This window comes from Nycticebus coucang, chromosome 9 (genome assembly GCF_027406575.1).
Source record: "Nycticebus coucang isolate mNycCou1 chromosome 9, mNycCou1.pri, whole genome shotgun sequence".
In the NCBI taxonomy this organism is placed as follows: domain Eukaryota; kingdom Metazoa; phylum Chordata; class Mammalia; order Primates; family Lorisidae; genus Nycticebus; species Nycticebus coucang.
Window position 1 is genome coordinate 49,377,800 of NC_069788.1, and position 19,558 is coordinate 49,397,357.

Consider the following 19,558-nt stretch of genomic DNA (forward strand, 5'->3'; position numbering starts at 1 on the left):
CAGCCTTGGTGTATGCGGCTGGCGCAGTAACCACTGTGTTTTTGAGCTGTCCTGGGCTGGGTTCAAACTGCCGGCCTCAGTATATGTGGCCAGCACCCTACCCAGAGCTACGGGCACTGCCCTAGAGGATTGTTTTAGATCAGCCTGGGTACTAGCAAGACCTCTTCCCTAAAAAAAAAAACAAAACAAAACAAAACAGCCTGCTGCAATGCAAGGAGCCAGGGAGGTAGTACACAACACACAACCCACCCACCACGGGGCTAATCCAGAGACATTTACTCCAAGACTTGGAGCAGACTGTGAATAGTAAATCTGAAATTGCTGCAAAATTTACTGAGTATGTACAGAAGTGCAGTTTCCTGTAAAATGTTCTTTTTTGATAGACAATGCATTTTATATTCCTGAAGATTTAAGAACTATCAATGAGGGCGGCGCCTGTGGCTCAATGAGTAGGGCGCCAGTCCCATATGCCAGAGGTGGTGGGTTCAAACCCAGCCCCGGCCAAAAAAAAAAAAAAATCACAAAAAAAAAAAAAAAGAACTATCAATGACTCATGGTTGTATACCCAGGTATATTTGATATTGAAAATTGTTCCCATTTCAAAGAATCTCTGCCTTCTACTAATGTGGAACTTATATATTTGGCTCATCAGGTCTTTTTGTTTTTCAGCTCTCCAGGCTAAAAAAGACATGATTGAGTAGTTATAGTCCTTCTACCATTACAGGTTGCTTGCTATTCTGACTGGTTAGAGTAGACCTTTAACCCCTTTACTACAAAACCAAAATGTATTAGACAAATTGGTCATATGCGTATCCAAAAGATCTTCAAGTTGCTAGCAAGGGAACAAAGTGTTGAAAAAATGAGCCAATTCAGAGAAGGTGTGGGTATGGAGGGAAATAAAATGGTTACGTAAGTAGCTAGTTAGATAAAGATTCTAATCAGTTGTAACCCAGGAAAACAGGCAGGAAGTTCTGAGATGCCAGGGGTGCCCACAGTCATGGAAGAAACAGAAGTCAAAAAGTCAATGATACAGATGGACCTACAGCTGTTTATTGCAATAACAATGTTTCATTTCCCAACAGTAGTGTATAACAAGTCCAACTAATCATTAAAGTATGAAGCAGGCAGCTCAGCACCTATAGCTCAGCAGCTAGAGTGCCAGCCACATACACTGGAGCTGACAGGTTCAAATCCAGCCCAGGCCTGCCAAACAATGATAACTACAACCACAACAACAAAACAATAGTTGGGCATTGTGGTGGACGCCTGTAGTTCCAGCTACTTGGGAGGCTGAGGTAAGAGAATCGCTTAAGCCCAAGAGTTGGAGGTTGCTGTGAGCTGTGATGCCAGGGTACTGTACCCAGGGCAACAGCTTTGAGACTCTGTCTCTGGAAAAAAATAAAAAGTATGAAGCAGGGTTAAAAAGAGATGGAGGGCAGAACAGCAAATAACAAGTTCGGCTTATTTTAATTTTTTATTTTATTTATTTATTTATTAGACAGAGTTGCACTGTGCTGCCATTGGTAGAATGCCGTGGCGGGACATCTCACAGCAACCTCAAACTCATGGGCTTAAGTGAGTCTCTTTCCTCAGCCTCCCAAGTAACTGGGACTACAGGTGCCCGCCACAACACCTGGCTATTTTGTTGTTGTTGTCATTGTTGTCCAGCAGGCCCAAGCTGGGTTAGAACCTGCCAGCCCCAGTGTATGTGGTCGGTGCCCCAACCACTGAACTACGGGCGCTGAGCCTTCTTTTTTAAATTTTTTTTATTTTTTGACTTATTTTAAAATAAGCAGCCACCAGAGAATTTCTCACGCTGTTAGCAAATATTTGGAATACAGTTTGCCTATTCTTTAGTTTGGTATTTTTTTCTTTAACAACTTTATGCAGTTTCCAAGTTTCTTCTTGATTCAAAGTTCTCCCTATGCCTAACCTGTATTCACTACTGCAGCTGGGACCAATCCTAGTACATGGACCCAGTTTTCCAATTTGGTGTTTGTTGTTGTTGTTCTTTGAGACGGAGTCTCACTATGTCGCCCTTGATAGAGTGCCGTGGCATCATAGCTCACAGCAACCTCAAACTCTTGTGCTTAAGCGATTCTCCTGCCTCAGCCTCCCAAGAAGCTGGGATCACAGGCACCCTCCACAATGCCCAGCCATCCTTTGGTTGCAGTTGTATTTGTTTGGCCTGGGCTGAATTTGAACCTGTCAGCTCCAGTGTATGTGGCTGGTGCCCCAGCCACTTGAGCTACAGGTACCAAGCCTGTTTGTTCATTGTTTTTTTGAGACAGTCTCACTCTGTTGCCCCAGGTTAGAGTACTGTCCTGTCATAGCTCACAGCAACCTCAAACTCCTGGGCTCAAGGGATCCTCTTGCCTCAACCTCCTGAGTAGCTCTGTCTACAGGTAACTGCCACAAAGCTCAGCTAGTTTTTCTATTTTTTTTTTTTTTTAGGAGAGGTGGGGTCTCACTCTTGCTCAGGCTGGTCTCTAACTCCTGAGCTAAAACAATCCACTCCTCTCGGCCTCCTAGAGTGCTAAATTTACAGGCTTGAGCCACTGGTGATCTTCCACTTTAAAACAGAATCTGCGTCCCTACTCCACACTTACCTTGTATTATTTTGGCTCCATAAAACTTACATATTTATTATGTATCTTGTCTCTTACCACTCCCAAATGTAAATTCATAAGGATTTTTTTTTTTTTGAGACATTGTCTCTCTTTGTAGCCCTCGGTAAAGTGCCATGGCGTCACAGCTCACAGAAATCTCAAACTCTTGGGCTTAAGCGATCCTCTTGCCTCAGCCTCCCAAGTACCTAGGACTAGAGGCGCCTGCCACAACGCCCGGCTATTTTTTGTTGCAGTTGTCATTGTTGTTTAGCTGGCCCGGGCCGGGTTCGAACGCCACCCTCGTTGTATGTGGCTGGCGCCGTAACCACTGTGCTACGAGCGCTGAGCCCATAAGAAATTTATTGTCTGATTTGTTCTCTGCTGTATGTCCAGCGATTGAAACTAATGAATGAGGAGGCTGAGGCAAGAGAATCCCGTAAGCCCAAGAGTTAGAGGTTGCTGTGAGCCGTGTAATGTCATGGCACTCTACCCGAGGGCGGTACAGTGAGACTCTGTCTCTACAAAAAAAAAAAAAAAAGAAAAGAAACTAATGAATGAGTACACATTAGGCGCTCATTTCTTCGTTGCATGAACTTGTGAGTGAAGGACTCACAGAATGACCATCAGGGGGCGGAAGAGAGATTGGATACAGGTAAAAATGAGGAAAAATGTATTCTGGTACCGTTCCACGAAGTTTGGACTCGCTCGGTTACCGTAGTGCTTGGGCCAGAAAAACCCAGTTCCTTCCGGGCTCTGCGTAGCGGTAAGAAGGCTTGGGGCTGTCGGAGAAAGAATCCAGAGATCATAAGACAGTTCTCTTCCGGAGCCGAAGCTCTTGCTCAAGGCTCCAGGCCTCTGACCGGCCCGGCCGCCAGCTCGGCTGCTCTAGACGCTTCGGGGCGGGGAGCTGAGAGCGCGGGTCGCCATGGCGACGCCGGCGGGCCTGGAGCGCTGGGTTCAGGACGAGCTGCACTCGGTCCTGGGGCTGAGCGAGCGGCACGTTGCTCAGTTTCTGATCGGTACAGCACAGCGCTGCGCGTCGGCGGAGGAATTTGTGCAGCGACTACGAGACACCGATACCTTGGACCTCAGCGGGCCGGCCCGGGACTTCGCCTTGAGACTCTGGAACAAGGTTTCGGGAGGGGTGGGGCGGGGCCTGGCGTGGGAACTGCAGGAGAGGGCGTGGAAGAGGGGAAGGGCCCTGGCATTTGTCAGTCCAGGCGAGGCCGGCCTAACTGCTCATCAGGAAGTTAAGCAAGCTCAGTTCGCAAGCATTATTCTTTGTTGTCGCCTAGGTACCTTGCTAGGTGCTGGACGTCCACCTCGGTCGACAATATTGAGGAGGGCTTAAGTGTGCTGGGTTAAGTGCTTATAGAACTTTAACATGCCTATGATTCGTCCAGGGTCCTTGTTAAAATGTAGATTCCGATTAAGTAAAGATCTTAGCTTCTGGATTTCTAACAAGTTTCAGGTGATGCTGGCAGACTGCGGACCACACTTTGAATAGTGAGATATGTGTGAAATGCTGTAGGATGGCCGAAGAAGGTGGGGGTAGTGACCAGGAGAAGAAAGCCCATTGATTCTCTGGAATTTGTCAGGTAGAGAGGAGAAAGGAGTAAAGGTATAATAGGTGAGCTGCTGGAGGAAAGGACTGTGCGTTTCTTTCTTTCTTTCTTTTTGAGACAGAGTCTCACTGTGTCGCCCTCGGTAGAGTGCTGTGATGTCACAGCTCACAGCAACCTTCAACTCTTGGGCTTAAGCGATTCTCTTGCCTCAGCCTCCCAAGTAGCTGGGACTACAGGCGCCCGCCACAACGCCCAGCTATTTTTGTTTCAGTTGTCATTGTTGTTCAGCTGGCCTGGGGCTGGTTCAAACCCGCCACCCTAGGCGTATGTGCCTGGCACCTTAACCACTGTGCTATGAGTATGCAGCCAGGACTTTACGTTTCTTGTCTTTGTTTTCCTCCTACCTATCAGTTGCCTGCCTTAAAGAACAAGTGCTCAGTAAGCATATAAGAGTGAAAGTGTTCAAAGAATGGCAGAGAGCCTGGTATTGGTATCCCATATGGTACTTGATGAGAGATGAGGTTAGAATGTAAGTGCTGTGAGGGTAGGCACTTATGTTTCTGATCACCTGTGTATTCCTGGAGTCTGATACAATACCAGGCATGTGACATCCACTGTCAAACTGCACAATAATGCTTGCAGCAAATCAGTCCTTGTGTAGGCATGACTTAAACATTGGGAACAACAGAGCTGTGGGAAAGCGCCCAAGTAATTCAGAGTTGGATTTAAGAATGTAAGCTCTTGCTACTTGGGAGGTTGAGGCAAGAGAATTGCTTGAGCCCAAGAGTTTGAGGTTGCTGTAAGCTGTGACGCCATGGCACTCCACCAAGGGCAACATAGTGAGACTCTGTCTCAAAAAATAAAAAAGAATGTAAGCTCTTTAGAGCAGGTATATTCTTTTTGTTGTTGTTGTTTATTCCTGTGTCGCTAGCACCTAGCAAGTACCTGGCACATAGGAAAGACTTGGATAAATACTTATTAAATAGATAACTGAAAGGAAGTTCAGAAGCTGAGGAGCTCCATTCAGGCTGATGAACATGGGATGAAGCCAAGGGGAAGAAAGAGAATGAAGACTGGCTTAAGACCATGTAATCCCTTAAATTAGGAACAGAGCTAAATAGGTGGGCAGAGATGAGGAGTTGTTCAGACCCCCTTATCTTTTCCTCTGCTGATAGGTACCACGGAAAGTGGTGTTGGAAAAGCCAGCTCGGGCTGCAGAGCGAGAGGCCCGAGCCCTGCTGGAGAAGAACCGATCTTATAAGTTGCTAGAAGACAGTGAGGAAAGCAGTGAGGAGACTGTGGATAGAGCTGGGAGCAGCCTCCAGAAGAAACGCAAAAAACGGAAACACCTCAGGAAAAAGCACCAGGAGGAAGAGGAAGAGGAGGAGGAAGATACTTCTGAGAAAGGGAAGAAGAAGACAGGGTAAGTCAGAAGCAGGGTGAGAGGATGGGGCAGGTAGATGCTGAGTCTTCTGGATGTCCTTATTTAATCTTCTGGTCTGGGCTGCAGAGGGAGTAATCAGCAGGCGGAGAAGCCAGAGTCAGAAGATGAGTGGGAACGGACAGAACGAGAGCGCCTTCAGGACCTGGAGGAACGTGATGCCTTTGCAGAGCGAGTTCGACAGCGGGACAAGGATCGGACCCGAAATGTCCTGGAACGGTCAGACAAGAAGGTGCCTAGGGGCAGCATGATATTCTGTAAATCCCCAGGATTTCTGGGATTGCAGAGATAGTGATCTCTAGGAAGACAAGGGGCTATCTTAAGTGATAGGCTTTCATCTCTGTGGTGAGAGGACTTCATGGGTGTTATAGCTAAGGGAACTTTCTTCTATACCCACAGCCACAGAGATTTCTCACTGAGAGTGGACTTTTCTTTGTGCTAGGGTTCGTCTGATTGATACTTGAGAGTTTAGAGAGGAACACTATTGACTGGAGGTGGGGTTCTTTTTGGCTTCATACTGCTCCATTCTTGGTTTCTTTTCTAGGCTTATGAAGAGGCACAGAAGCGTCTCAAAATGGCTGAGGAAGACCGGAAAGCCATGGTGAGTTCTAGGTCTCAAGAGCCAGGATCAGAAGACAAAAGGAGAAACCTTCTAATAGACTAGTTAGGCATAAGGAGAAAAGATACAGATGAAATGCAGTGGAGATGCTGATGGTGCAGTCAGGTCTCTAGAGGAGGAGGATTGGTTGACAGGACACAGCTAAAGACAACTGACATTGTTGAGGGAAGGAACCTTCTTCAAGTTGTAGAGGGAGAGAAGCTTTACTTTTTCCTTTTCTCCATGTTTTTCTTACTTTTTTTTTTTTTTGTATTCTTCCATTGCCACGTATCTTCACTTTAGGATCAAATCACACTCCGTATTCGTGAAATTGCGAGCTTTCCCTATTGCTGAGACTCACTGAGATGTGAGGCAGCTGGAATGTTGTCAGGGAGGTAGCTGAAGGGCAGGGCCAGAGCAGCTGTCCTACTGCACAGGGGTGCCCTGACCATTTAGCTTAGGCATATCATCTCCAGATACCTTCCTATCACACGGGATACTTTCCTTGAACCCCCATATGACTGTGTGATCTCCCTGTGGCTTCCTGAATTGGTCTTCTCACTGGATAGCAACAGAATCCTTAATTCATAAACTGGATTTTTTATGGAATGAGTCTAGATAGGATAGGCAGTTTTCCAAAGGCCTGACCTTGTCAGTCAAGTCACACTTAAATTACTTAAGAGCATTCTGAGATTATTGGCATTCTAAGAATGACCTAGTGTTTCCCAGATCTCTCCTGACTAGTTAATCTCACGTCCCACCCTGCAACTTGACTACGGTCAGAGACTTATAAGACATCTGTCAATGCAGTCATAGTGTTTTTATTTGCCTGAATTTAATTTTCCTTTTTTCGCTATAAAAAATTTGAAGCAGGGCAGCGCCTGTGGCTCAAGGAGTAGGGCGCCGGTCCCATATGCCGGAGGTGGCGAGTTCAAACCCAGCCCCGGCCAAAAATCACAAAAAAAAAAAAAAAATTTGAAGCACAAGCCAGGCACAGTGGCTCACGCCTGTAATCCTAACATTCTGGGAGGCTGACATGATTGGATTGCCTGAGCTCACAGGTTCAAGATCAGCCTGAGAAAAAGCCAGACCTGGTCTCTAAAAATAGCCAGGCATTGTGGTGGGCACTTGTAGTCCAGGCTGCTTGGGAGGCTGAGGCAAGAGAATCGCTTGAGCCCAAGAGTTTGGGGTTGCTGTGAGCTATGATGCCATGGCACTCTACCAAGGGCTACAAAGCAATACTGTGTCGCAAAAAAAAAAAGTTTGGCTGTGCATCTGTAGCTCAGAGGCTAGTGCACCAGCACATACACCAGAGCTAGTGGGTTCGAATCCAGTCTGGGCCTGCCAAACGACGACAACTACAGTCAAAAAATAGCCAGGTGTTGTGGCGGGTGCCTGTAGTCCCAGCTACTTGGGAGGCTGAGGCAAGAGAATCACTTAAGCCCAAGAGTTTGAGGTTGCTGTGGGCTTGATGCCACAGCACTCTACTGGGGCGACATAGTGAGACTCTGTCTCAAAAAAAAAAAAAAAATTTTAAGCAAATAGGAAAGTTGGAAGAATAATACAGTAAACATTCCCATACACTATATAGATTTCAAAATGGCTGTACTTTGTACAGTATTTGTGTTGTTTATGTAAATGTTAGATTTTTTTGGAAGACCATGTAAAATAGTTTTATTTATTTATTTATTATTATTTTTTTTTTTGCGGTTTTTGGCTGGGGCTGGGTTTGAACCTGCCACCTCTGGCATATGGGGCCGGCACCCTAGTCCTTTGAACCACAGGTGCCACCCAGTTTTAGATGTCATAGTATTTTATCCCTATGTACATAAGCATGTACCTCCTAAGAATAAAGTCATTGACCTCTGAAACCACAATACCACTGTCATACCCAAGAAGATGAACTAGTGTATATTCTTATGTATCTGCAAAACTTGTCTATAATAAAATTTCTCTCATTACCCCCCCCAAATATCTTTTTTTTTTTTATCTTTTTTTATCTTTTTTTTTTTTTTTTTGACAAAGTCTCACTCTTGTCACCCTGAGTAGACTGCTGTGGCATCATAGCTTACAGAAACCCAGACTCTTGGGCTCGAGCAATTCTCTTGTCTCAGCCTGGGACACATTGGCCCAGCTTGAGACACCTCATTGGTCTGGTTGTGCATTGCATAGGGAAGGTGGAGGGTACGTATTTAGGTTCTCATACCTGCCTGTCAGGGAGTTTTTCACTCCTAGGGATTGGTATAGAAAGGGATTGCTGGGCGGCACCTGTGGCTCAAAGGAGTAAGGCACCGGCCCCATATGCCGGAGGTGGCGGGTTCAAACCCAGATCCGGCCAAAAACTACAAAAAATAAATAAATAAAATTAAAAAAAAAAAGAAAGGGATTGCTGTTCCAACAAGATGGGGATTTGACTGTACCTTCCTACCCAGGTCCCTGAGTTGCGGAAGAAATCCCGCCGAGAGTACCTGGCTAAGAGGGAGCGAGAGAAGCTTGAGGACCTGGAAGCAGAGCTGGCTGATGAGGAGTTCCTTTTTGGGGATGTAGAGCTGAGCCGGCATGAGCGCAGGGAACTCAAATATAAACGGCGAGTACGGGATCTGGCCCGGGAGTACCGGGCTGCTGGAGAGCAGGAGAAGCTGGAGGCCACCAATCGCTACCACATGCCCAAGGAGACCCGAGGACAGGTGAGGTGAAGTGACATCTGCTTCAGCCTTGGTCCTCAAATTGAGAGGACTTTAGGGAACTGGGCAACACCTTGACTGGCTCCTTCTTTAAATTGCCTTTCCCAGTAGGCAATGGGTGGGGATAGTGACAGGAGAGAAGGGGTCTGGACAGAGAGGTTATCCTTTGTCTTTGGGTTTTCACATATCCCCTCTCTTCATAGCCAGCTCGAGCTGTGGATCTAGTGGAGGAGGAATCAGGTGCCCCTGGAGAGGAGCAGCGGCGCTGGGAGGAGGCACGGCTAGGGGCAGCATCCCTGAAGTTTGGGGCCCGAGATGCTGCTTCCCAGGAGCCCAAGTATCAGCTGGTGCTGGAGGAGGAGGAGACCATTGAGTTTGTACGGGCCACTCAGCTCCAAGGTGACGAGGTAAGACAGACAGCTGAGGAAGATTCTGAGGAGGACCCGAAGCTGCCCATCCAGCTCACACCCCTCCTTCCCTTTCTCTAGGAGCCCTCAGCTCCATCCTCTTCAACCCAAGCTCAGCAGAAAGAGTCCATCCAGGCTGTTCGCCGCAGCCTCCCGGTGTTCCCATTCCGAGAGGAGCTCCTCACTGCCATTGCTAATCATCAAGTCCTCATCATCGAAGGCGAGACTGGCTCAGGGAAGACTACCCAAATCCCACAGTATCTTTTTGAGGAGGTACAGTCATCACACCGTCCAGCTTGCCTTGGTGCCAGGCATAGATGAGTACAGTCCTGTCAGAGCTACTTTTACATATTTGAGGAGTCAGTTGCCTATATTTTCTATGAGGGTCCTGAGAATAAAGAACATGTCCTTTTTACATTTCCATTCTCACTTCCTGCCACAATGTCCATGACTGGTAGGTTTTTGCATTGTTTATGTTAGGTATGTTTAGGTTAGAAGGACATGGAGAAGGATAGATGGAGGGGGTGTAAATGTGGACCTCCCCATACTCCAGCCCAGCTCAGCCTCCACCCTTTTGCAGACTCCAAAGAATGAGGAGTTAAAAGACTATCTTTCTGATTTTTCTTTTTTTTTAAACAGAGTCTCACTTTGTTGCTCTCAGTTGAGCACCATGGTGTCATATCTCACAGCAACCTCAAACTCTTAGGCTCAAGCTATTCTCTTGCCTCAGCCTCCTGAGTAGCTGGGACTACAGGTGCCCACCACAGCACCTGGCTATTTTTAGAGACAGAATCTTGCTCTGGCTCAGGCTGGTCTCAAATTTGTGAGCTCAGGCAGTCCACAGGCCTTGGCCTCCCAAGTGCTAGGATTACAGGCATGAGCCACCGCGCCTGGCTATCTGCCTGCTTTTTTACCTTCTCTATTCACTGTTGCTTCTGGGCCTGCCTCAGCTGATCTGTCCTTTTCCAGCTTCAGTCTAGCAGAACCCTGAATTTGGCTGGTTGAGTCCCAGATACTCAACCCAAGGCTGGTTGAGGACTCATTTTGAGAGTCCTAGGTCTGTCATCCTATTTCTCTGCCCTTCTTTTCTGTTTTTCTTTTTTTTTTTTTTTTTTTTTTTGTAGAGACAGTCTCACTGTACCGCCCTCGGGTAGAGTGCCGTGGCGTCACACCGCTCACAGCAACCTCTTAACTCTTGGGCTTACGCGATTCTCTTGCCTCAGCCTCCCGAGCAGCTGGGACTACAGGCGCCCGCCACAACGCCCGGCTATTTTTTGGTTGCAGTTTGGCCGGGGCTGGGTTTGAACCCGCCACCCTCGGCATATGGGGCTGGCGCCCTACTCGCTGAGCCACAGGCGCCGCCCTCTTTTCTGTTTTTCAACTTCTGTCTGTTCCTTCCTTTCCTGCTGCCCTGTCTGGCCTTTACAACTTTTTTCTTTGAATTGCAACTGGGCCCCAGGGAGTGTGTTAACCTCTTCTTGTCATTCAGGGTTACACAAGGAAGGGTATGAAGATTGCCTGTACTCAGCCTCGGAGAGTGGCGGCCATGAGTGTGGCTGCCCGAGTGGCCCGGGAGATGGGTGTGAAGCTCGGGAATGAGGTGAGATCTCTGGGGTACTGAGGGGTGAGGGGAGCCCTTAGGGTCTAGAACTGTGTCCCCACTGCCCTCAAGGCTCCACAGTACGGGTCTGGGTGCTGCCCTGTTTTACCTCACCCCAAGTTCCCTCTTGGAAACACCAGCCCACTCTCAGTCACTAATGGCCAGGTTGGCTACAGCATCCGCTTTGAGGACTGCACATCAGAGCGAACTGTCCTCCGCTACATGACAGATGGAATGCTTCTCCGGGAGTTCCTCTCTGAGCCTGACCTTGCGAGTTACAGGTATGTATGGGGCCTCATCTCATTGGAGCTGCCCACCTCCCCTGTGGTGCCTTCTTGTATCTCCTTTAATCTGTAATCTTCCTTTCCTTTTTTCCCACCTAGCCAGGTAGGCCATTGTCCTTCAGTCCACTAGTTCTCCAATCCTTGTGGTTCAAACAGTCCTAAACTGACCTTCAGGTATCATGGAGGTGGGACTGGAGGGTAGAAGAGATTATAGATTTGGGAGGCCAAGGTGGGAGGATCACTTTAGGCTGGGAGTTTAAGACCAGCCTGAGCAACAAAGCAAGACTCCATCTCTATAGAAAATTAAAAAATTAGCTAGGTGTGGTGGTGCCTACCTGTAGTCCCAGATACTCTTTTGGAGGCTGATGTGGGAGGATGGCTGGACCCCAAGAGTTTGAGGCTGTAGTGAACTGAACTGTGATCATGTCACTGTGTAACAGCCTGGGCAAACAAGTGAGATTTTGTCTCTAAAAAAATAAAAAACAGGGCGGCGCCTGTGGCTCAGTGAGTAGGGCGCCAGCCCCATATGCCGAGGGTGGCGGGTTCAAACCCAGCCCCGGCCAAACTGCAACCAAAAAATAGCCGGGCGTTGTGGCGGGCGCCTGTAGTCCCAGCTGCTCGGGAGGCTGAGGCAAGAGAATCGCGTAAGCCCAAGAGTTAAGAGGTTGCTGTGAGCGGTGTGACGCCACGGCACTCTACCCGAGGGCAGTACAGTGAGACTCTGTCTCTACAAAAAAAAAAAATAAAATAAAATAAAAAACATCCTACTTTTTCTAATAATAACAGCTGCTGACTCTTGATTCTGAACTAGAGGGGATGTCTGACTTGTCCTGGCATTGGCTTCCAGCCTCTTCTTTTTTTTTTTTTTTTTTTTTAGAGACAGAGTTTCACTTTATCACCCTAGGTAGAGTGCCATGGCATCACAGCTCACAGCAACCTCCAACTCCTGGGTTTAGGCGATTCTCTTGCCTCAGCCTCCCAAGTAGCTGGGACTACAGGTGCCTGCCACAACGCCCGGCTATTTTTTTGTTGCAATTTGGCTGGGGCTGGGTTTGAACCCACCGCCCTCGGTATATGGGGCTGGCACCCTACTCACTGAGCCACCTGCGCCGCCCAGCTTCCAGCCTCTTCATCTTAGCTACTCCTGTCTGCCAAGGTTATGATAGAATGCAGACTATGGACACTGGTCTTCTGTAACTTTCTGTTGGTCCAGTGTAACTAGGATAGTTGGCTTTTCCTTAGAACCTCCTCCCCTAACGTGCATTCTTCCCCTCTCACACAGGGGACCTGGTGTCTGATTCTTCATTGCTCAGCTGTCCTCTATCATTGCTTCCCCCATTCTTTCTTCAGCGTGGTGATGGTAGATGAGGCTCATGAACGGACCCTACACACAGACATTCTCTTTGGATTGATCAAAGATGTTGCTCGCTTCCGACCTGAGCTCAAGGTCCTGGTGGCTTCAGCCACACTGGACACTGCCCGCTTTTCTACGTTCTTTGATGATGCCCCTGTGTTTCGAATCCCTGGGCGCAGGTTTCCAGTGGACATCTTCTATACTAAGGTACCCTCCCAGAGAGGATGGGCTTAATTTGAGGGCAAAGAAGCTGGGGCATTTGAAGGAGGTTGTTCTAAGAAGGGAAAGGTCAGCTTGGCGCCTGTGGCTCAAGTGGCTAAGGCACCGCCACATACACCTGAACTGGAGGGTTCGAATCCAGCCTGGGCCTGCCAAACAAAGACAGCTGCAACCAAAAAATAGCCAGGCATTGTGGCGGGCTGTAGTCCCAGCTACTTGGGAGGAGGAGGCAGGAGAATCACTTGAGTCCAAGATTTGGAGGTTGCTATGAGCTGTGATGCACCCAAGGCGACGGCTTGAGGCTCTGTCTCAAAAAAAAAAAAAAAGAGGGAAAGCTGGAATTGAATAAAATGTATGTTGAGCTGGGAGGTTTGCCAAGCTGTTGGCCCTCCCATGACCCCATCTCTTCCTGCTCCCTAGGCTCCAGAAGCTGACTACTTGGAAGCTTGTGTTGTATCTGTGCTACAGATCCATGTGACCCAGCCCCCTGGGGACATCCTGGTTTTCTTGACAGGACAGGTGCCTGATATAGTGGGGAGGGAAAATAATATATCCCAGGGAAAAACTGAGCCGGCTTATTGGCCGGCCATCTGTGACTCTGGAACCTCTGTTGCTCTCCTTATCCCAAATCCAGGAGGAGATTGAAGCTGCCTGTGAGATGCTCCAGGATCGCTGCCGCCGCCTGGGCTCCAAAATCCGGGAGCTCCTGGTGCTGCCCATTTATGCCAATCTACCCTCTGACATGCAGGCTCGTATCTTCCAACCCACACCCCCTGGGGCACGAAAGGTCAGTTGGAGAATCCCATACTCTATCTCTACGGTTCGTGCAACTAGTAATGAAAAAGAAGGTGTGGGCTCGGCGCCTGTAGCTCAGCAGCTAGGGTACCAGCCATGAACCCGCCATGAGGTGGCGGGTTCAAACCCAGCCCAGGCCTGCCAAACAACAATGACAATTACAAACAAAAAATAGCTGGGTGTTGTGGAGGACGCCTATAGTCCCAGCTACTTGGGAGGCTGAGACAAGAGAATCGCTCGAGCCCAAGAGTTTGAGGTTGCTGTGAGCTGTGACGCTATGGCACTCTACTGAGGGTGACATAGTGAAACTCTGTCTCAAAAAAAGAAAAAGAGGGCGGCGCCTGTGGCTCAGTGAGTAGGGTGCCGGCCCCATAAACCAAGGGTGGTGGGTTCAAACCCAGCCCCGGCCAAACTGCAACAAAAAAAAAAAAAAAAAAGAAAAGAAAAAGAAGGTGTGTTCCTGCCCCATGCAAGGCGTGTCCTGGGCACTGGTTCAGGCACAGGCTGAGGAGCAGTCACTCCTTTGCCTCTGGGGCCAAAGAGGATGAATATGGTGTGAACCGAGAGCCAAATGCATGATCTAGAAAATAAGCATTACAGAGATGCAGTGGAAAAAGGAAGCCCTTGGTGTGCCAAGAGGTGAGATTTGATATGTACCTTTAAGGAAAATGGCAAGGGAGAGATCAGATGAAGGCCCAAGGTGTGTTTAAGGTCAGAGTGTGAGTTAGTAGGCTTAATGGAAGGTTCCCATGATGATAGTGGGAGACAAAGCTGAATACAACTTTGGACTGAGATTGAGGAGAGCCTTTGATGTCAGGAGAAAGAGTTTGGACTTTAGACAGTTGAGTGGCAATCAGAGGATTTTGAGCAGAGATACAACTTTCATTCAACAAATATTTAATGAGGGGTGATGCCTGTGGCTCAAAGGAGTTAGGGTGCTGGCCCTGTATGCTGGAGGTGGTAGGTTTAAACCCAGCCCTGAAATAAAACCAAATTAAAAAAAAAAAAAAATGGGCGGCACCTGTGGCTCAAAGGAGTAGGGCACCGGCCCCATATGCTGGAGGTGGCGGGTTCAAACCCAGCCCCGGCCAAAAACAAAAAACAAAAAAACCCACAAATATTTAATGAGTTCCTTTTGTGTGTCAGGTACTGTTCTAAAGGATGATGACACAGGAGCAAAACAAAGCCCCCTAGCCTAACCAATTTGCAGTGTAATAGGAGGAGATAGTGGACACAAATACATACATAACATCAGTTTGTGGCCAGTGCTCTGAAGAGATACAAAGCAGCATAGGAAGATGGAAGCGGACTCTGGGGTGGTGGAGATGAGGAATAACAGGAAGATATTTTCCTTGTGGAGTAGGGCAGGCCTCTCTAGTGAAATAAAAGTGGAACAAAACCCTGAATCAGATGAGAGGAGGATACCATCAGTGTAGGAACAGCTGATGTAAAGGCTAGAGTGAGGCATGCATGTAGGGGCAAAGAGCATCAGGGAGCAGCAGGTGAGTGAGAAGCAAGGTAGAGGGTGGGGTGCTGAGAGATGAGGTCAGAAAGGCAACCAGGGGCCAGGTGATCAGGCCTTTAAGGGGTATGAATTGAATTCTAGAACAGAATGGAAAGCCATTGAAGGATGGGGAGTGATGTGACAGGTTTACATTGTGGATGCCAAGTGATGAAGGCTAGGAGTAGAAGCAGGAACACTTCTTAGGAGGCTATTTTAGGAAGCAATGTGTGTAGATGAATGTAGAAGTAATGGCAGGGAGGATTGGGGCAAGAACCTGGATATGCCCATCTCCCATCTTTGAAAAAACCCTAAATCAGCTCGGTGCCTGTGGCTCAAGCAGCTAAGGTGCCAGCCACATACACCTGAGCTGACGGGTTCGAATCCAGCCTGGGCCCGCCAAACAATGATGGCTGTAACAAAAAATAAAGCCAGGCGTTGTGCTGGGCGCCTGTAGTCCCAGCTACTTGGGAGGCGGAGGCAGGAGAATCGCTTGAGCCCAGAAGTTGGAGGTTGCTGTAAGCTGTGATGCCACAGCATTCAACCCAGGGTGACAGCTTGAGGCTCTGTCTCAAGAAAAAAAACAAAAAAGAAAAGAAAACACCTTAAATTGGCTGAGCGTGGTGACCCAAGCCTATAATCCTAGCACTCTGGGAAGGTGAGGTGGGTGGATCCCCTGAGCTCAGGAGTTTGAGACCAGCCTGAGGAAGAATAAGACCCTCTCTATAGGGCCAGGCACAGTGGCTCATGCCTGTAGTCCCCACCTTGGGAGGCTGAGGCAGGTGGATTGCCTGAGGTTCGAGACCAGCCTGAGCCAGAATAAGACCTTGTCTCTAAAAATAGCCGGGTGTTGTGGTGGGTGCCTGTAGTCCCAGCTATTTGGGAGGCTGAGGCAAGAGGATTGCTTGAACCCAAGAGTTTGAGGTTGCTATCAGCTGTTATGCCACGGCACTCTACCAAGGGTGACAGAAAAAAAAAAATAGCTACCATTGTGGCAGGTGCCTGTTGTCTCTGACCCTTGTGGGCCTCAAACCTACACTTGTGGGTTCTCCTGGCCTGTCCCCCACCCCTGATTTTGGATACTAATTCCCTTAGCTCCTGCCCCTTACTGCACCTGCTTCCCTATTCCTAACTTTCCAAGATTACTTTTTTCCTGAGTAACTAGGTGGGCAGGATCTCTGCATATTCTTACATTCTTCTCTCACTCAGGTGGTTGTGGCAACAAACATTGCCGAGACATCGCTCACCATTGAGGGCATCATTTATGTGCTGGATCCAGGGTTCTGTAAGCAGAAGAGCTACAACCCCCGCACAGGCATGGAATCACTTACTGTCACACCCTGCAGCAAGGTCAGCCTGGGTCTCCAGGGGGTGGCAGGAGGTGGATTCGTCCCATAGGAAAGGTCTAACTCAGAGCAGGATGGAGGCTTCTTAGGGGACAGAGGATAAGCAGTTTGCATCCTCTCAGATTTCTTGCATAAATACTACCTTTTCATGAATGTACACAGCTATGATTTAATATAAATAAATAAATACTACCCTTTCTTTTTTCCCTGACCAAATTTTCAGCCAGCCTGCTCTCCTTTCTTTCCAGGCTTCAGCCAATCAGCGAGCTGGCCGGGCAGGTCGGGTGGCTGCAGGGAAATGCTTCCGCCTGTATACTGCCTGGGCCTATCAGCATGAGCTTGAGGAAACCACAGTGCCTGAAATCCAGAGGACCAGCCTAGGCAATGTCGTGTTGCTGCTCAAGAGCTTAGGTGATTGGGCTACCTAAGTCCTCCTGAGAGAGCAGGGAGGTGGGGGCTGGTCCTTATAGAGGAACTCTATTTTATCTATCCCTCACACCTTTCTCTAGGGATCCATGACCTAATGCATTTTGATTTCCTGGACCCTCCACCATATGAGACCCTGCTGCTGGCTTTGGAGCAGCTGTATGCTTTGGGAGCCCTCAACCACCTCGGGGAGCTCACAACGGTGAGGTGGGGGTACAGCATTAGCTAGGGCAGGAGGACAGGGTGAGGATGGCTCCTGGAACCCCTATAGTGATGGAAGGAAACCTGAGGGTGGACTGGCTTCAACTCTCTCTTCTCCTCCTTAGTCTGGTCGAAAGATGGCAGAGCTGCCGGTGGATCCCATGCTGTCTAAAATGATCTTGGCCTCTGAGAAGTAAGTCCCCCCATCCCACCTGGGCCCCCAGCACACAAACTGTCCAGGCCTCCTCTATCTCTGGGACCACCTTTGTTTCTTTCTCTTTTTTTCTCCATCATATTATTCTTTAACAAAAAATAAGTTATTATTCTATTGCCTCCCTTTTGAGGCTCACAAGTGTAAGATATTTGATCCTATTCTTGCTTAAATGGGCAAGATTTATAAACACAGAGCAATTTTGGGGGCTTGAATGAAAGTGAAGGCTTTTCCGTCTGGGAGGGTTGCTGAGTTAAGAACCTTATTCATTCCTAAGGTTTCATAAGAACTTTTAGCTGTAGCTGTAGAGGCACCATCTTTAGGTGCTACTGCTCTTCCTGGTGCACTTAGAGCATACCTTCTTGCTGAAACCTCAGAAGTGCGCAGTCCTTCCTCTCTGTGTAGATACTCTCCTGTGTAACTGTGCTTTCTATACAGCCCCCACCTTACTGCTGCCATCTCAATCTGCGGCCTAATTTGTAGCCACTGTGTCAACCACCTTTATCCCATGTGAGGAAACATCACAGTGATCACTGTCTCCCCACCATGTCTGTTCTTATGTTTCTCACTTTGAATTTTCGTGCTTTTACCTTCCTGTCCCAGGTACAGCTGTTCAGAGGAGATCTTGACAGTGGCTGCCATGCTCTCTGTCAACAATTCTATCTTCTACCGACCCAAGGACAAGGTTGTCCATGCAGACAATGCCCGTGTCAACTTTTTCCTTCCCGGGGGTGACCACCTGGTTCTGCTAAACGTTTACACACAGGTGACTGGGCTGGGATGAGAAGGAATGAGGGACATAGGGTACTTCAGTCCTGCTATGTACTTAGCCCTGTTTCTTTTTAACTCTTCACAGTGGGCTGAGAGTGGTTACTCTTCCCAGTGGTGCTATGAGAACTTTGTACAGTTCAGATCTATGCGCCGAGCCCGGGATGTGCGGGAACAGCTGGAGGGGCTCTTGGAGCGTGTGGAAGTTGGTCTCAGTTCCTGCCAGGGGGACTATATCCGTGTACGTAAGGTCAGTATCTCTTGTTTACTGCTGTCCCCCCAGTACCTCCCAAGAAGCAAGCTTCTCTGGGACATGCAGCAGTTCCTCCACCCTGAGAACATACCCCCCTCCCCTTGTGTAAGGTGTGTCCTCTCAAGGCTCCCTCTTCCCCAGATCACTGAAGATTTCTCAGTGTTCTTTATGCTTTCCTCATTTCTAGTTCTCCATTAAAACAGTAGTGGGGGATGGTGCCTGTGGCTCAAAGGAGTAGGGCACCAGCCCCATATGCCGGAGGTGGCAGGTTCAAATCCAGCCCTGGCCAAAAACTGCAAAAAAAAAACAATAGTGGGCACTGAAGATCCCCAGCTGTGTGTGTCTTTCCCACTTTCTTTCCTGTCTGTTCCTCAGGCCATCACTGCTGGTTACTTTTACCACACAGCACGGTTGACTCGTAGTGGCTACCGAACAGTGAAACAGCAGCAGACAGTGTTCATTCATCCCAACTCCTCCCTTTTTGAGCAACAGCCACGCTGGCTGCTCTACCATGAACTTGTCTTGACCACCAAAGAGTTCATGAGACAGGTGAGGAGACCATCCTTTGCCCAGGCAGGTGATTATATGGGGAGATGGTGTCCTGGCAAGCTCAGAACCCAGTTCTACCTTGCTGGAACTGGTACAGAAAAAAGAAAATACATTCATTTAAGGTAGGATGAAATAGAAGGGCATCCTTTTTAAGCTCAGTATCTTCTAAGATCTAAGAGCTATAGTTCCCAGATATAACAACATCTTATTCCATAAATATTTAAATTTACACTTACACTTACATTCTCAGTGTTTTAGGTGCTAGGGCTATAATGGTGAATAAAGCAGAGTTTACTTTGTGGGCTTTTCTCAGGGATAGCTTACTTGGGATCTCAACATGTAGAGGTGTGTCTGCACTTTGGACATATAATAATAGTCAGGCATCTCTTCTTCTAGCCCTGCAGTTAGAGGGGAAAGAGAACCTTTTTTGATTATACACATAATCTAGGTTGGAAAGAAGAGAACCCTACTGATCTTTTCTCTCTTCTTCTAGGTATTGGAAATTGAGAGCAGTTGGCTTCTGGAGGTGGCTCCCCACTATTATAAGGCCAAGGAGCTAGAAGATCCTCATTCTAAGAAAATGCCCAAAAAAATAGGCAAGACAAGAGAAGAACTGGGGTAACAGAAAGGGACATAAATAGAATCTGACACCAGCTCCTTTTCTGTCTATACATTATTTAATATCTATTAAATAAAATTATTTTTGAAATAAAGTTTGTGGGAGCTTATGGGATCCAGAGAAAGTGA

At 48.0% G+C, this 19,558-nt stretch overlaps 1 protein-coding gene across 3 annotated transcripts; it reads left to right on the forward strand.

The window, feature by feature from the left end:
• The first annotated feature begins 594 nt into the window (after positions 1–594).
• Positions 595–19,524, forward strand: DHX16 (DEAH-box helicase 16). Of its 3 annotated transcripts, XM_053602925.1 has the most exons (20): positions 595–3,741; positions 5,350–5,597; positions 5,685–5,847; positions 6,160–6,216; positions 8,646–8,900; positions 9,101–9,304; positions 9,386–9,577; positions 10,794–10,904; positions 11,070–11,185; positions 12,539–12,749; positions 13,182–13,280; positions 13,396–13,548; positions 16,267–16,407; positions 16,652–16,814; positions 16,913–17,031; positions 17,156–17,223; positions 17,845–18,007; positions 18,098–18,259; positions 18,638–18,811; positions 19,305–19,524. In XM_053602925.1, the coding sequence occupies exons 1-20, from the start codon at positions 3,535–3,537 to the stop codon at positions 19,431–19,433; spliced, it is 3,135 nt and encodes a 1,044-aa protein (XP_053458900.1). In that variant the 5' UTR covers positions 595–3,534; the 3' UTR covers positions 19,434–19,524. The 3 variants fall into 3 exon arrangements, with proteins under 3 accessions (XP_053458900.1, XP_053458901.1, XP_053458902.1); XM_053602926.1 differs by lacking the exons at positions 595–3,741; positions 5,350–5,597; positions 5,685–5,847; ... (1 more) ...; positions 8,646–8,900; positions 9,101–9,304 and having other exon boundaries at positions 9,559–9,577; positions 11,081–11,185; XM_053602927.1 differs by lacking the exons at positions 595–3,741; positions 5,350–5,597; positions 5,685–5,847; ... (2 more) ...; positions 9,101–9,304; positions 9,386–9,577 and having other exon boundaries at positions 10,826–10,904; positions 11,056–11,185.
• The last annotated feature ends 34 nt before the right edge of the window (positions 19,525–19,558 follow it).